Genomic DNA, 18118 nt, shown 5'->3' with positions numbered 1-18118 from the left:
CCAGTCCCAGCCTGCCCCCTCCACCATTTGGCCGAGTGAGGACTAGCTGTTTGGTTTGCCTTGTGTTGGTGACAGATACCCACTACTTGTTGGATCACATTCTCCTTTAACTCTGCTCTGTTCACAAGTATCACAAAAGGGCTTTTCAATGTTAAGGCAAAACTCAGACTCCGAGAATCCTTTTTAACTGTGGCTGTTTTAGCAATACGAGTGAAGTGGTGAAGACCTTAGTTTTGAAGCGACTTAGGTCTTACATGACTTAAAGGAGGTTTTCCTACTAGTATTCTGGCAGAGTCAAAAACAACTCTGCAGTTTAAGCCTCCAGACTGCTTGTAAGAAACTTGTAAAAACTGATGACCTCCTGTGTGCCAGGCATTTTGCATTATCTCCTTAACCCTTCAAAGCAGCCCTTTAGACTGTTTTTTTCAGAACCAAACTGAGGTTCCAGGAAGTTAAGCAGCTCTCACCAGCTTGCACAGCATGCACGGTAAGGACTTGACTCCTTTGCCCCTGCCTTTTGACTGTGTCATGGCAGCACCCCCAGAGTTCACGGCACCCTTCCTTCTGGCACCGTATAGCTGGGGTTCTGGGTTTCCACGTTCTAGCATAGCTTGTTGCAGGCCATGGCGGCTCTGAGACCTGCAGCCGTACAGCCTTACGCTGGAAGAAGGACTGTCCCTCACACACGAACTCCTAATACTGCTCTACCTTTTCCTGTGCTGCGTGGGTCACATCGGCCCTGGTGACAAGGAAGATGCTGTCATCAGCAGTAACTCAGTGGAGCAAGGATACTAAAGAGGAAATTTCCATTAGGTAAATAACTGTGAAAGAAGAACCCCAGAGCAGGGGGATAAATTCAAGCCCAGGCTTCTGTTACACTGGCCAAATATCTTTGGCATCCCATGCTTGCTGAATCTCCTAAAAGGGTCAGGAAAACTGATAGGACGAAACAGAGGGACACAGTGTAAATTTTTTCTCTTGCATCATTCCAGCATCTACTTGAATTTCAGTTTTATAAAATCAGCTGTTCTGAGCCCGGCTCTAAACCCAGGCTAATTTGTAGTGGCTCCATTTCTGTAGACAGTGGGGTTATTTTTGGAAGGTAGGGTATTGACACGTAGTGTGTGTCAGCTACGCAGTAGAAGGGGCATCTTGAAGTACTTCTGGGATTTTTACCCCCTTGCTGAAAATACGGCTTTATAGAAATTAATGACTTCTGGCTGTGGCCAGAATTCACAAGTGTGGCATGTGCTAAAGCGTCCTTCAGTGAAAGAAGGGGAGAAGTCACTGTTGTTTTTGCAAGGGTAATAGCAGGTTTTCTGAAGGACATCCTGTTCCTTCAGAACCTTGCATTTTAGCTAGGACGGTATTCACTTGCAGCCTTAAGATTTTGTGGACTTGAAATGGCTACCAAGTGAGCTATATTGACCTAAGTCCCTGTAAATGCTCCTTCTGGTGTTGAGATGTAGCTTACACTGAGTGGAGTTCCGAGTTAGCTACAGATCACCCTCCAATTGCTAGCTCATGCTGTCTGCTCTGGTGCTTCCCTCCCCGACAGCTTCCGCTGTACCGGGGACACACCTGCCAGATGCTTTATGTGCTCACTGTCTCATTTAATCCTCACAACAACCCTGCAGAATCCGATTGTACCCATTTTGCATGTGAAGAAATTGAAGTTTGGATAACTCAATACTGTTTTTCTTGAGTGCTTCGTGTATTAGGCTCTGTGCTAAGTGCTTTGCACGTTTTATCTAACCCTTATGGCATCCTTGTAGATGGCTATTCTTATTCCCATTTGAAGATGGGGAAACAGAGGCTCACAGAGGCGAAGTTACTTGTCCATGATCTCGCAGCTATTAAATGTCACAGTCAGAATTCGAACTCACGTGGGAATGTCTTTCCCTTATGCCACTTACCTGTCTTCTTGGAGGAGAGAGGCAGAAACAACTTGTGATTTATGCTTCTCCTTCACAAGCCTGGGGCTCAGTAGGGTTCCGTACATGTTTGACTGATTAGTTGTTTGACTGGGTGCAGAGCTGGATTGGACTTGCTTGTATCCTGATGATTTTCAGCTTTCCCTCCAGTGCCTCTGGGATTGGTTTTCCTTTGTTTGAGTATCTGCCCCCAGGCTTCATTTCCCATTTGGAGCATCTGCTATGAAAAAGTTTCAGCCTGAGCTCGATTTTCAATGCATATGGCTTTTCTTTTTAAAATGCAGAGGCAGAGCTGGGGTGGGTGGTGAAGCCTGTCCTGCACCAGCGACTCCCACATGATGTTGTAGCTCTCATGGGAATCTCTGCTCTGTTTGGATGATCATTTTCAAAGTCAAGGACATGTGTGAAACAACGCTTCCAGCCTCAGGGAAGACCAGTTCCAGAGGGCACCCATAAAGAGTGCTTACTGGAATCACCTCCCCCTACAGCCCATGTGTTCTCACCCTTTGAGGGAGAAATAAGATACGGGGTGTGATTTACTTTCCCACTGAGGTGGGGAATGAGAGATGGAATTAAGGATGACTCAGTGCTCCCACAGTGAGAGAAGGCCACAGCTTTGTGGTGCCCTGGATTCAATACTCAGAAGCCCAGTGGACTGGCCTGAAGCCCAGCCTCTGACCCTTCATCTGGCTGGCTTCGGTTTAGTTCCTATAAAATGTCTCTCCCTGTAAAATCTTATTAACCTCTCATCAGTACAGGTTTGGTCGGATCATGGATTTTCTACATCATTGCAAGTTTTCTGAGTTCTCAACGTCACATTTCTAGGGGTGAAGACTTTTGTAGTCATTTCCTGTTAATACAATATCTTTGTACCCTTTACTTCCACCCACAAGTGACAAAGGGCAAGCCCAGTTGGCTTACAGAGTAATATTTTAATAGATAGAGAGGTGGTAATTCAAATGGAATCCCTAGAGTAGGTGGAGTGGGCACCTTTCCAGGGCAGTGGTGAGGCCCCTGAGAAGCACATGGAAGAATCCAGCATTTAGAGGGGACGAGTGATCTCTTAGGTCATCTTATCCCATCCTCCTGAGGTCAATATGGTGTTTTCGTGCAGAAAACACCCAAGACCAGTTGGTGCTGGGGTGCCGGGGCCGCTGCAACAGAATCAGCTGGCAGTTAGGCTCCTCATAGACCTTGGATATTAAACTTGTTTTATTGCTGGACGGGGGTCAGTTATAGGAAAGGGGTTGGTACTGGGCAGTTTGCCTGGATTATTCCCCCATATTCTCTTGGGGGGAAAAGTATTATGAGGTTTTTAACTTCTTCCTAGTTGGCTGCCAGGTAAACAGGACGTTAATTTAATATCCCTTCCAGGGAGATCTGTCTTCTCCAGGAAGGTAAGAGTTGAACCGCCCTCTCACCTTTTCTGTAATATCAGGGGGAGGCATTTTTGTCCACACCCTAAATGAGGGCCACTGGCAGCCTACATAATTCCAGAACATAGCAGGAACTCTTTCCAAAACAAGGGTCACATTTCTCTCTCTTCACTTGATCCCCAAGTGCGTGTGCACTTTGTGTTCCAGGTTCTTGTAGCTGTTTCATGTATGGAATTGTTATCTTCCTAACGAGACTATCATTTTTGAGAATAGGTCCAAGGCTGCTATTCATTTGTATCCTCAGCAGTACCTAAATCTGTGCTGGGCCCAGAGTAAGTGCTTAATAAAGACATTCTAACTTGGATCATAGATCACAAACTGTCAGAGCTGGAAAGGATTTTGGAAACCACCAAGTCCAACACTCTAATTTTATAAATGGTACCACTCCAAAAATTCACTTTGGAGGCTGGTGTTTATCTGCTGGAAAGAGAGGGTTTTTTGTTTTGTTTTGTTTTGTTTATGTTAAAGCCTAGTGCAAATGACCATAAATCTAAACCTGTGAAAGGCTTTCTTCAAATAGTGCAGGATGTTCCTCCTTGGACTAGTAGCTGACTAATAATAACAGTAAGAATGCTAACTAGATTCCTACCCTGAGCCGCTGTCACTGATTTTTTTAGCCACATGACAGTGTCAGGACTATCTCCATTCTCCAGATGCCGAGAGGGAGGTGCTGCGGTCAGGCACCTGGCTCAGGGTCACGTGGCCACCGGAATGGTTGAGACTAGTATCTGGTTTGGCCAGACCCCTGAGCTCGTGGCCCGCAGGGGCTCTCAAGTGGGATCCCCCACTTAGTACAGAATCCCATGGTGTCTCCATCCTAAAGGAAAGCGTAAAATCACTTTTCATTAACCAGTTCTCTAATTAAACAGGGAGTGACAGGGAAGGTTAGGCAAAAAAGCAAGTAATGATAAGGATTGCATCTCCAGAAAGGTCCATGATCACTGCCTGAGATCATAAAAGCTTTTGGTCAGAGGGAAAGGAATGAGAGCTCCCAAGTCTTGCTCCAGGAACCGTTGCTTTACATAGAACTGCTGTTCCTTCCCCTAGTCTCTCTTCTGTGCCCAGAACTCTCACCTTCCCTCGTCTCTCGTGTCAGAAGCCTCAGGACTGATGGCTTTCAGGGCAGATCTGTGTGCCTCTCCTTGCCAAAGCAGAATGAAATAGCCTTGTGATGGCCAGGCTGCCAGTGTACCGGGTCCTCACCGCAGGCTGTTTGCCTCGAGTCGTTCCTCTGAGCTTTGTATCTAAATAACATTCCTGTGAGTTTTCTAAAAGGTTAGTCCTGGGTCATTGGCACTTAAACCACTTGTTTTGGTAGATCCTTCTCGAGAAGGTTAATTACATATTTGATATCCTTCCCTTTTTATGTCTGAATGATGAGGGTAAGTACCCTGTGGTTTATTAACTGTCACTTTAAACCTTTTCAAATTGTCTTGTGACAAAACAGAGTTTTATGTCCTTTTTATCCAGCTTTGATGGATGAGACAGCTTCTCTGGTTAAAGTATGCCAGGATAAATAAAATCTCTCTCTGATTGGTGGGGGAGGATTTTGCATTTGAAGGCATGGGTTCAAGTCTGCCACTTTGTATGGAAGGTAACCTAACCTGTTAACCTTTCCATAGACTTTGTTTTTCTTTTGACAAATGGAGCTGGGCACCTAGGCACTTGGTAACTGTTGAATAAGTGAAAGAAAAGGCATCTCAAAATGTGGATGCCAAATCCTGAAGCAACAGTTGGCCACATTTCTATTTTGAATCCCAGTAGTTCTTAAGGCAAAGAGCCTCTGTCCTTACCGTTATAGAATCCCAAAGCTCACCTCTCCTCCCTGAGGCCATTTTGTTATACCTTTAATTTTTCAGTAAGTTTGCAATAGGACTGTGAAAGGTAAATGTCATTATGGACTTTTAGTAGTCGTTTGCAAGCCTTGTGTCCACCTGTGTAAATGTCCCACAATTGGTTTTGTGTCCAGTGCTTGAAAACCACTCTTCCGGGACACACAGTATATGTAATTCAACAATTAATCTCTCTCTCATTCAGTATTTACTGACTCCCGGCTAAGAGCAAAGGAAGGTATTTATTTAAAATAATTAAAACAGTAAAAAGTCTTTTCCTTCTGTTTTGTATTCATTCCAGTTTGCGGGGACGTTGTCAGATGGCTTAGGGAAGACGATGGACAATCGCCATCAGTCGGAGCGGGAGTACATCAGATACCACGCGGCCACGAGTGGTGAACACCTTGTAGCTGGCATCCACGGCCTGGCTCACGGTGAGTCATGTGATATCAGGCCGCAGAAGAGTGGCTCTTCTGCCCCAGTTCCTCGGAGGTGCCTTTTGCCCATCCAGTTGCAAGAGGAAACCCTAGCTTGGTATCTGGGTGTGCCTGAAAGCCCTCCAAGCTCTCTTGTTCTGTCCTCCCTGGGTTGAAATGTTACAGCCTGTGAGAACTCTTAATTCATTTTCAAAATGTTGTGCACATTGCAGTTCCTTCCTGTTCTCTGGCTTCTGTCCCCGAAGTGTCCTAAGGTATAAAGATCGGAACTCCTTTTTAGAATATAGGACTGCTGCTTCCAGACTTCCCTTCTGCTTACGGATTATTCCTTCCAGAGAAAGCAAAATGTGAAACTGGCTGCCAGGTTTGTGGCCCAGACGTTTTTGAGTCTTGTATAAATGCACATTCACAGGGATTATAAATCCTTGTGCCCAAGAGATGTAGGAGATGGCATGAGCCTGTTAAGTCTCTGAATTTGTTTGAATTCTGATTTTTAATGTTTCAGTTTGACTCATTTGCCTTCTGTTGCATCAACAACTTCTCAGCATGGCGTTGAAGGCCCCTAGGAAAGTAAACCCAGCCAGCTCTTCCCTCCACTGTCCCCCAGCCACACTATATTTCAGCCACCCAGAGCCATGTCCTGCTCCGCAGGCGTGCCTCCAAGTCATTGATCACTCATGTTTCTTCTGCCCCCCCCTTCTGTGCCTCACTTCCTTGCCTTTCATAATCCTACTCCACCTACAAGTCTCAACTCAGATGACGTTTGCCCAGCTCCACTGTCCGCAGTTAGAATCGATGATGATTTGAGCACACAAGGCAGTCTGGGTTGTGTATGTAGCTAGCTCTGTGTGTCTTGCTTTCCTGATGGGCTGCGAGGGCCAGGAGAGCATAAAGACCACCTCTAGTCACGTTTGTACTTGGGCAGAGCCTCACGTGATGCCTGGCGTATAGCTCATGCTTAGTAATGGTTGTAAACTAAACTGTTGGTACCAGGTTCTTAGGACTAGTCTGAAGCTATCAGAAGTTATATCAAGGTTAATCAAGTCTTGATTGTCTGCATTTGGAGGAAAAAAGAAGGAATAGACATAATAAAAAAATCATGTTTTTCTTAGTTTTTGTTTATCAAGTTTCCTAATGGTGAGGATTGGATCAAAATACCTCTGCTTTTCCTCAGCCTGCCCAACTGGAAAGCGAGCAGCCCCCAAGGAGACATCCAGCTAGAAGTAAAATTTGGCTGAAATTGATCTGTTTATGGACTTGAAAAGTTGATTGTTGGGCAGTCATTTGGGTTTAAAGATTTAATCATTCTTTCTAGTAACTGTAATTCAGAGGACTGGGTTTTTTTTTTGTTGTTTTAATGAGTATAAAGTGCTCTGCTATGTGTACTTGTCTTTATCTGTCCAGCATCCTTGTGATGCAGAGAGAAAGCATGGCTGTCCTCACTTTTTAGATGGACATACCAGTGTGCCAAGAAAATGAGTGATTGGCTCAAGGTTGTAAAATCCCTTCCAACCAAGGATCCTTCAGATAATATGTACAACACCTCCAGGAGCCAGTTAGGCCATTCTAAGACCAAGAACCAGTGGCCTCATCCAAGGAGGACCCATTAAGCCCTGGGATGTATGAAAGCAGTAGTCTAGAGTGAGATCCTTCCTTCAGGATGAAAAAAAAACCCTTAAAAGATAACAAGAACCAGAAGCAATTGAATCTCCTTGGTTTAAAAACTGGGAGGCATGCTCCGTTCTCCCTGTAGGCCCTGCTTGACCCAGGTTTAGTAATGTTCTGTCTCTGTCATGAGCTTTGTTCAGAAGTTTGGGAAAGGCGTATTGCCTCACTGGAGCAAATGGACCCAGGATGCAAAAGAAATGTTGTGAATTGTTAGTACATTCTCACCCAAGGAATTTCCTTTACCAATTTGTCTCACTGGAGCTGAAGCGTCTAGAGAGTCCTCATACCCCCACTGTCAAAGGGTAAACACCCTGTGAGTGTCCCTGGCACAAATCCTGGAAATGCTTTTTCCCTGCAATGCCTGTGTCCTCTCCAGCCTTTGCCAACTTCTGGCCACTTTTGAGGCTCTTTAAGGTCACTGTTGTCAACTTTCAAAATGTTTGGAATGTCCTTTTGACTTAGGTTGGTCTTTTGAACTGGCTGCATTGAGGGTCCCTGCTGGCTTTGGCAGCTTTGGGGGTGCCCTTCATCAAGGCTTCACCCTTTACTCTGATCTGCCTACACCTGTTTCAGCAAAGTGTGCAGTAGCTTTACCCCATTTCAGACATTTGGTGGTGTTTGTCAGTGACACAGTATTCTTTGAAAACTGAGGATTTATATTTAGTCATCTCTCCACCTTATGTTTTATGGGATCCCCACTTTCCCCAAGGGCCCTGTTTGCTAGTCTGTCGATTAATCCTGCGTCTACACCCTCTCCTGATTGCGCATATGCTATTCATGCTCTAGAGTTAAAAAGTAGTCACTGTTAACCTCTTCGCTTTTCTTTGATTCTTTTTTTTTTTTTTTTTTTTTTTTTTGCGGTACGCGGGCCGCTCACTGTTGTGGCCTCTCCCGTTGCGGAGCACAGGCTCCGGACGCGCAGGCTCAGCGGCCATGGCTCGCGGGCCCAGCCGCTCCGCGGCATGTGGGATCTTCCTGGACTGGGGCACGAACCCGTGTCCCCTGCATCAGCAGGCAGACTCTCAACCACTGTGCCACCAGGGAGCCCCTCTTTGATTCTTTTAAAAGTGAAACGCGCTTTACTTCTGACCAATATGTAATGTATATTCTCTGACTCTAAACTCAGTGGGCAAGTCTGCTGCCTCCCCATCTTGAGTTGGCCTGCCTGTGGCCTATCAAGAGATTGACATTATGCCCCTAAGTTTACCTTGCCAGGTGCATGGAATTGAGGGCTTTGTCTTTAAATGCTTTTGCTTTTGTCCTTGGCCAGCTTACAATAGCCCTTGTCTTTTCTGCTAGGTATCATTGGTGGACTGACCAGTGTTATAACCTCAACGGTGGAAGGTGTGAAAACAGAAGGGGGTGTCAGCGGTTTCATATCTGGCCTTGGGAAGGGGCTTGTTGGCACTGTAACCAAGCCAGTGGCAGGCGCCCTGGACTTTGCATCAGAAACAGCCCAGGCGGTGAGAGACACAGCCACACTTAGTGGCCCCAGGTCAGTGGTTGTCGGAGGAGTGGCTTGTGCAGTTTCCAGCCCGGGTCTGCTGCCTCTCCTGAGCCATACTGATATGTTGAATCCTATACTTTTTCTGCCTTAAGGATGTGATTTTTTAAAATTTGAATACATGTAACTAAAATTTCTGACCTGCCTAATATAGAGGCATGAAAATGAGGCACAAAGATCTGGCATGAATTTTTCCAGATCTATATTTATATCTGTATCTATCTGTCTGTATCTATATCTGCATGTACTGGATATGTGTGTGTGTGTGTGTGTGTGTGTGTGTGTGTGATGTTGTTTTTCATTAGAGGAGTCAGAAATACGATTGGATCCTTACACACGTCCCCTGTTCACCAAACTAACTAGACCCCCACATGCCCATTAAGAATACTCTCAGGCCGAGTCATGGACATATACACACTAACAAACGTAGTAAGGTAGATAGCTAGGGGGAAGCAGCCGCAAGGCACAGGGATATTAGCTCGGTGCTTTGTGACAGCCTGGAGGGGTGGGATAGGGAGAGTGGGAGGGAGGGAGACGCAAGAGGGAAGACATATGGGAACATATGTATATGTATAACTGATTCACTTTGTTATAAAGCAGAAACTAACACACCATTGTAAAGCAATTATACCCCAATAAAGATGTTTAAAAAAAAAAAATAATGCAAGAAAAAAAAAAAAAAACACAATGACAGTGAAAAAAAAAAAAAGAATACTCTCAGGCCATAGGCTGTGTCTTGCTCCGAGGCCCCATGGGGTGGTTTGAGAATCCCTGCAATCACCTGCAATCCCTGCAATCACCACATGGGTCTGTCCCTTCTTAGCTCTCCTTCCACTTGAAAGTGCCAGCCAGTTCCCCAACCTCATAAAGAAACTCCCCAAGGAAGTTGGCAGTTCTTCTGTGGGATGCTGTCTTGCCTTGATACCAGCTGAGACAGGAAATCAGTGACAGCCCATATGGCTCCAAATCTCATAGAATCCAACAACTTTAACTTCGCTCTTTGTGTTAGTGGCCTATTTTAGCCTCCCTTTTTCAGAGTGACTAATTGGGGATCTTATCAACAAAGGGTATAATGAATGTTACGGTTCCCAGCCAAGCTGGACTCCACTTAAGCCCAGGAGGATTTCGCTGCTGCCTGGTTAATGGATATTCCCTGAGTGAATCAGTGTCCCCTTTTAGAACACCTAGGGCCTGGGCCACGTCCACACCCTATTGCTCCCTCAAATAGGATTTGAAGTGAAACCGTCCCCATTTTCTGTCACAAGGAAACCTTACTGATGACACATTACTGCACTAGGGGAAATACTTAAGATTGTAGACTGGGACCACGTAATATGTTCTGCCAGAAAGTCTTCCATCTGGAAGCAGCTGCTTTTTTAAAAAAGGATCTGTAGGGTTTACTTTAGTTAATTTTACATTCTCTTCTCAGACACAGAGCTGAAATAATCCTTGAGTATATTTTGAAGCATTTATGGAGTTGGGAAGAGGGGCAGGAGGGAGCCTTCAAAAGTGTTTCCAGTTAGTTTTTCCATGTCTGCTCAAAGCCCAAGAAGTCTGCCACAGGTATTTTGTTAGGACAGTAAGACCTAATGAAGCACGAGTAAAGCGGAAGGCCCCTAAGAATTCCAGAAGATCCATCCTCATCCTTAAAATCCGAGAGTGGTCAAGGGACTGAGTGAGTTGTTTCCAAAAGGGTCTGAGATGTATGTGTTAAATTGAGAAATATTATATTTTGTGCTGTAAACGCGAATGATGTTGACCAGAAAGAAATCACTTGCATTTTATACACTGTCAGTTTGGAAATCTTGATAAAGTTTTGCATATTTTTTAGGGCACAAAATGGTTGCTGCAGAAAGGTGGTGGTGTCATTTTTACCAGTTGTCTGGCTTTGCTGTAGAAGGTTCTGTTTAGTGTCAGTCAGTGTATATCTGTCACTCATTCATTTTTCAGTTAGTAAATATTGATTGAAAATTGCCTAAGAACTCAGGGTTGGGAATATAGCAGAAAGCAAGGCTGTCCCTAGTCTCAAAGGAGTTACAGTCAAGCGGGGCAGCAAACATAAAACAAATAATCATAATTTGCTAAAATTGCGATAAATGACACAGGAGATTTACAGAGTGCTGTGAGACTGTATAATTAGAGAAGGCGAGGAGTAGAAGGTTTGCTAACGTGGGGTCAGTGGGGTCAAGGGAAGTGACTTTCCTAGGGAAGTGATATTTGAGATGAAGCCTGAAGTAGAAGTATGACTTGGCCAGGTGAAGAGAAGAAAGAATCACCTTCTCGGTAAAGGGGTGCAGGGAAGCTATGCAGCTTGTCTCAAAGCGACCAGCAGTTGGGCAGTCTAATTCAAGTGCCCAGAACGGCTGTCTTCTAGTCACTCACTCCTCCTAGAAACAAAAGCTCTAGTGATGAGTGAGGGGCAGCCAGCTAGCCGTGGGCCTACAGACACGGAAGCTCAAAGTGGGGGGGCATTAAGCTGCTGCCTCTCCTCTCTGTCCCTGGAGGAGCCAGTAGTGGGAGAGCCAAGGCTGCAGTTACCACGTGCTAGACCTGTGAACTGAGGGCCTCAGAGAAGCTTGGCCCTTTACCCTTCATTGCACTGAAAAGGCACTACAGATTCTTCGGAAACTCTTTAACCAATTTCCCTTAGTCCATTCGTCTAGATCCAAAAGTAGGGTTATTAACAAGGAGCCAAGCACTAGAGAGAAAAGAGCACTTGACCCCGAAAACAATAGCACTCGGCCCCAACCCCCTTACCTATGAGCTTTGGGCCCTTGGTCAAGCCTCCTAGCCTCTTGAAGCCTCAGTTTCTTCCTCTATGAACTGGGATAAATATACCTGTTTGTTTATTCTCTCTCTCAGAGGTTTGAAGCCCAACCAGAGTTATTTTAATGTGGATGCTATAAAGAACTATAAAATGCTGGGTGATATTACTTTTGAAGTCACATTAAAGGAGCAGAGAGATTTTTGCAGGTGGAGAAATGTTGCAGTGCCTTAAGGGTTTGTTCTGATGACACTGTGATCTCTTAGGAACGTACTAGCTCTACCAAGGGATAAATCACCCTGATTTCTTGGAAGTGAGTTATAACTGTCTCCAACCATCCCTGTTGATTGAACAGGATCCAGGGGTGTTACTCAGGGCTTTTCCCCACTGTTTAGACAACAGGGACTAACTAATGATTTGAAGGGATTAGAAGTGAGATTCTGACCGAGGGCTGACCTGAGCCCAGGGACTGAGCCAGCAGTAGAACCCAGGAGTCCAAGGGCTCTGCCTCTGAGTCCGCTCTTGGAATGAGACTTTCTTTCTGCTTCCTTTGTAATATTTCACCCAAGTGAGGGCTTAGATCTTAGCATCTATGTTTCAACTGACCCAGATTTTAAGCAGATGATAGCAAAGCAAGCCGTAAAGCTGTGGAAGGCTATTCCTTCCGGTAATCCATCTGAAAAGTGGCCTTACAGGAAATACTGCCTCCTTTCTGCGTGTATTTGAACATGATTTTATTTGTAGGGAACCCCCCCACACTTGAGTTCTTTTAGATTAAAATAGTTCCAAGTTCCTCTCCTTGTTGGAGTGTTCAGGCATTCCAAGAAGACAGCCACCTACCTTTTCCCTGAAATTTCCATGCAATCTAACAGTTCTTGGGAAGGCAGGTGGGGGTGGGGGAGAGGAGAGGGTGGAGGACAGCAGAGCCTTTGGCCTCAACATGAATGCTGTGGACCCGTATCCCCTGCTGCATTTGTTAACCGTACAAGTATGTGTGGTTTGGAACTGAAGGAAGAAGCCTTTTCCAAGGCAACGTTCTGCTGGCTCAGGTTGCATCTTCTCGTCTCTGTGTGTTGAGCCACATTTGTCTGTTCCCAAGTAAAGTTTATGAAAATGGCACCGATGCAGCCACACTTGTGGTGCCATTGAAGTCATGTAGACAAGCCCACCACCCTTCAGGAGACCGGGCCAAAGCAGGGCACCCGCTGGGCTGCATGTCTAGTTCTCTGCGTGTGTGGTGGTATTTGCTGGTAGCGTTTAAAAAGATACTTGGGTAGAAAGCCTCAGAGACCCAGGAGCAGCAAAAACACCATGGAAAAGAAAGAAGGGTCTGACCCTGAGCTATTTATTTGCTTGTTTATTTCTCTGAGTACCATATGTCGTACGCTTGGGGTCGCATGACGTTTCAAGAAAGTAGCAGGTGAAGATTTATGAAGCGGGGCCCCTGGGGTTTCCTCCAAAATATGTCTTCACCTTTTTCGTCAAGACCCAGAACAGGGGGGAGAAGAGGGAGCTGGCAGAACTTGAAATATTTAAACTAATTTAGCAAAGCTCAGGAGTGTTGGGGCTTATCTCATTATTTAAGTTAGATAAGGAGGAAGGGGGAATCTGAAGGATAACGATAGATCATTGTTTAAGAACATAGCATCAGGACTCTGATAATGTTCTGGAATCCCGGGACCCTTGTATTGTGCACGTAGATGTAAATTCCAGTTGCTCTGAGAGCTTTTGAGTAACCATTTGGTTGGTTTCACAGAAAAGATTTACGGTGGGCATATTTGACTTCTTCAGTGCATATACTCCCAAGACACCATCCAAAATCTGTTAGAGACTTTCCACTAATGGCCTCTTAGATGTGAAATTGAAATGGATTTTTTCCAGGAAAAACCCTTTTTGTTAGTGTTTGCATCTTACCCGTGACTCTTCAGGATAAAAGGTCATCAGAGCCTGAATGCTCTCAGGCTGGACAGGTGAAAAGAAAATCAGCAAAGGGCATTTAGGGAAGGCTTCTCCTGCTCTTCCATTCTAGTCTGGCAACACTGCTCTGAGAGCAGCTGTTTGCCCTTCTTGGTATCATACATAACACATCAAGCAGAATTGGCTTGAATTAAGCCTTTAGGGAACTTCCAAAGGTAAAAATCGAATAAAAATTTAAATGTTTGTTAGGATATATACCAGAGCTCTCAGTTTTTTCCACCAGTGTTTCCTTCTGAGGCAGAGCACGGTGGACCGATGCCCCATGGATCTGGAGGCAGAGCCAGTCCAACATTTCCTGGAAAGTTTCTGTTTCATCTTAAAACTGTAAATGAACTTTACAGTTTACCCCATGTTTGTTTTAATAGGGTAATGTTTTTAATTGCTACCCAGTAAAATTAGCCATTCAGAAAGATACACCGTGTCATCCTGTAGCTACTGCCTCCTGCTCATTTAAGAAGTACAAGATACCCGTTCCAGATGATTCTGTAGACCCTCATGGCATCGATAGAAAGCCGAGGTTATTGGTCTGGGTGAAAAGCAAGAGCCTAGTACAGGTTTGACCCTGAGGCTCTGTTTCTCATCTTCGGGCATATCTGTCTGCTGGCTTGGTAACCATCTGCTGGGGCCATGTTGACATGTCAGTTTTATCATGGGAAGGAACTCGATTTCAGTGAAACTCAGGAAGTACTGTTGCGTCCGGCTGAAGGGAAGGGACTGTTCATATCTCTCCCGTCATCCAAAAGTGGCCCCGTGGCTCTAGGGACAGCCCCTTTGTCTGTCTTCTTCTCACCCTTGGGTGCGAGGTGAGAGCCCTGTGCTCTCGCTTCCGGATCTTGCCACACCAGCCCTTTCCCAAGAATGCTTGAAGGTAGATGGACCCTTTTCTCACTCCTCTTGAGCAAACCCAGAAGAAGAAACAACATTCAGAGCTGTGCTAATGACATACGATGTCTCACTCGGGTCTGAAATTAAGCTGATGAAGTTACAGGATAAGACATTTTTAAGAAACATCTTAACAGTCCTTCATGCCTTATAAGTTAACATTTCTCTCACAGGAACACAAGCAGAGAAATCTTATTTTCTAAGACAGACTTCTTCCCTCTTGCTGAACTCTAAATACTGTATTCCCCTTTCACTCAAAGGCTCCAGACGATGCCATTCTCATTATAACTTATGGAACGCTCAAATCTGTTGATGGAAAAAAAAAAAGTGTGTGTGTTCCTGCACACACATATTTGAGAAAAGCCTTTCCATTTCTGAAATCCCATGACTCATTTTTATGCAAGATTATCTGTTAGGGAAAAAAACCACTTTTTTGGTCATGGTACATTATTATCGTTTCTAGAAAGGAGAGCATCTATTTTTTGCCATTTTTGGCTTGCAGAGATGACTGACTTCATGGAAACGGCACTATCCTGCTTCCAAAAGTAAAAATAAATTGAATTCAGGCATGTACATCTTTGATGTACAGTCCTGCTATCTCAACTAGCAGGTCTTTGCTCAAAGAAAATAGAATGGAAAGTGTGATTGCTTTCTGATTTGGATTTCTTCCATTTAAAAATTAAATAGTCGGTCTAGCCCTTGTACATGTAGTCCCTTCCTTGTTCAGTGACTTGATTTTTAAAACTCTGGAATGACACCCAATCTTACATACATAAGATATGCATTTGAGATTTTTGCTTTGAACTTCAAGAGAAACAGAAGTGTATTTCTTCCTGAGAAAAATTTATATTCCCTGTATTAGAGAAGCATGAAAAGCCATTTAACTGTTGGTGGAATTCCTCTGGAAAGGCATTAGTTTTACTTATTTTTAGATTTTGATGGCAGTCCTATGTCTTTCATGGTTTTCCCTTACAGAATCATCCCTCTTTGCCCAGGATGAAATTGGAATCTCCCTTAAAGAAAGGATTCAGGTTTGAGTTCATATCCCCTGCTCCCAGAGAGCTTTAGCCAGTAAGAGAATTCTGAGATAGATAGAGGACATATGGGCTAGCAGAGAATTGAAGACTGTAGTATTGTTTTACACGTGAAGGCTTGTAATCTTTGGTGGAAGAAGAGGTAGGTTTGGGTGTTATTAACCCTGAGTTTCCTTGCCCCGATACCTTTATCTAGCACTCTTTTGCCAGACTGCCTCTCGGAGACAGACCTTTGCTAAGTTTCTCACTAATTTGTCAAATGCGGGGGTGGGGGGGGAATGAGATTGAACTAGTAAAACAGTTTAATCACAGTATACCCTAAAAGAAAGTTTTATTATATTGGGCTTATGTAACTCAAATCAGGTTAACAGTGTTACTTTACTAACCTATATCCTTAGTGGATTTACTTTAATACGTAGAGGAAACTGATTTCCAGTTAGCACAAAATTTATACATATGGGACCTTTTAGGACAAAGGTTCTCAAAATATGGTCTAAGGACCCCTGGGGAACCCCCAAACCTTCCAGGGATCTATAAGGTCAAACCTATCTTTCTGTATTTATACATTCATTCATATGTCGATATGTAGATGGATAAACAACTATTTTTATCCTAATATTCTCTAATGAATGTACGGCAGAGTTTTCCAGGAGCTACATACACAATGTGTGATATTACAACAGGTTGGCTGTAGAAGCAGATAAGAGAATGCAGCTGTTTTCGATTAAGTAAGACTTAAAGAGATTTGCAGAAATGTAAAACACTGCCATTCTTTGCACCCTTCTGTGACTCCGTGAATATGCCACCAGTTAATATACCACCGGTTAATATACCTCTCTGCCTGGTTAATTTCCTTGACAAGTTATTCTATTTGAAAATATGGTGATGATCCATCGTCCTGCTGATAAACAGCACATATCGGCAGTGGTGGATTAATATGGATCAAACTGCAGGAGCCGCTGTAATGGGATGCTGCACTTTGGCTTCCTGCCAACGATTGTTAGCCCCCCCCCCCTGGTTTGCTCCTGACTTTTACTGGGTTTCTTGAAGTAACAGTTGGAAAGATTTTATCACATATCAGAAAGACCTCTCACAATAATTTACCTAATTTAGTCCTTCACCTTAACCTACTATCCCAATAAATTTTAACTTCAGCAGCATGGTAAGTGCACAGCAGATGACTTCAAAGTGCAAGGTCCATCTTGTCAAAAGGTCACTCGGTTGTGTTAGCAGTGCCCTGAGCTTGTTCAGGAAATCGAGAAGGCATATCTCTGTCAGACTTTACTTGGCAAAACCTCAGTTTTCTACCCTAGCAAAGTTGGTGAGCAGGATAAACCTACAATATTTGGATAAGCTCCTTTGAACTCCTTGTGGAAAGCAGTTTTTATGAGGCAGTTTTTCTGTGTTAACACCAGAGACAGCTCCTAGTAGATTTTCCCCAAACATACTTCAAACAGATAATGGCAGGGGTGACCCAAGCTGTATCATAAAACCCAGGGACTGCTGAAAACTTCAAAGGAGAGTCAGAGCAGAACTTCACCTCTCATTATGAGGAGGATGGGCCACAGGAATCCTGGCTCACCCTGGTGGCTTGGGACTGGTTGAATCCAGTGTAACCTCACTGAATACTTCCAGGATGAATGGAGGACAGGGCTCTTCGTTCCCCTAGACTTTACCGAGCTACTTCAGCAGCACGGTTAGGGTAGCGAGACTGGCACCTGCCCACCTGCCGGGGCATCAGGAGGCCAGATTACCATGTGTGAGTGCCTTCATATCCCTAGTGAAAAGATGCGAACCTCAGAGAGTTTTTTTGTTTTTGTTTGAACTAATAGGGGCCCCATTAATTCAGTTAATGAGCTTGTGATATTCAGACCTGATTGCTTAGTGAGCTCTCTGGTTTCACGTGTAGGCGAATTGACAGTAGAAATTCATCAAGTGGTGAAGCATTGACCTCCTACTGTATTCCAGGCATATAATAGGTATTAAGTACCAAGAATAGTTAAATCCTGGAGTACAGACTGCTGTGAGGAATCTTCCAGATTCTTGAGAAATCATCAAGCTGTTTGTGGGTTAATATTCTTGAATTATTCTTACACGTCCATTGAAGCAAGTTGCCTATGGCTTTCTTGAAGTACCCCTTTATTGGTGATTTGACTTGCTGTTTGTTCTTAAAAACACCAAAACTGCATTTGTATGTCAGTGGTGTATATGGGGTGGTGTGTGTTGGTGTCTACTTGGTAGTTACAGGCACTTTTTCCACATCATTAGGTCTGTCACAGCCCTTTCAAAACAAATCATTATCGTTTTACTGATTGTTTACAGTTGGATAATTATCTCTTGATTCTTCAGTTATTCTTTCCACCTTATACATATTTACTGAATATTCTTTAGTGCCTACAGTTAATAAGAACAGTGCTTTTTAAAAAATCTTATCATGTTGACCTTAATGATCTCATTATCTTTTTGTCTTTTCAAATTGAAGTTTATTTTCTGAGTCTCTGCATGCCCGCACTTTCAGAAGTCCAAGACTCCTCCGTGTGTGAACTCAAAAGCCAGCAGTCAACTGCCCCACCCCACCTCTTCCCCGCTCCCCTGCAGGCAGCCACCTCCAGCACTTCTGGCTGTTCCTTCAATTGGAGGCATTTTCCTC

At 44.2% G+C, this 18118-nt stretch overlaps 1 protein-coding gene across 5 annotated transcripts in view; it reads left to right on the top strand.

Moving 5' to 3' along the window:
* VPS13D (vacuolar protein sorting 13 homolog D) overlaps positions 1-18118 on the top strand; it is a 245792-nt gene that overhangs the window by 186348 nt on the left and 41326 nt on the right. For all 5 annotated transcript variants that reach the window (XM_022598274.2, XM_022598273.3, XM_089901016.1 and 2 more), the window contains 2 exons: positions 5504-5636; positions 8607-8802. In XM_022598274.2, coding sequence (XP_022453982.2) covers positions 5504-5636; positions 8607-8802 — 329 coding nt within the window. The remainder of the gene's footprint in view (positions 1-5503; positions 5637-8606; positions 8803-18118) is intronic.

The sequence above is a fragment of the Delphinapterus leucas genome, chromosome 1, assembly GCF_059928025.1.
Source record: "Delphinapterus leucas isolate spDelLeu-1000000601 "Yukka" chromosome 1, BTC_Dleu_Yukka2, whole genome shotgun sequence".
Classification (NCBI taxonomy): Eukaryota; Metazoa; Chordata; class Mammalia; order Artiodactyla; family Monodontidae; genus Delphinapterus; species Delphinapterus leucas.
This window is presented reverse-complemented; position numbering and strand designations above follow the sequence as displayed.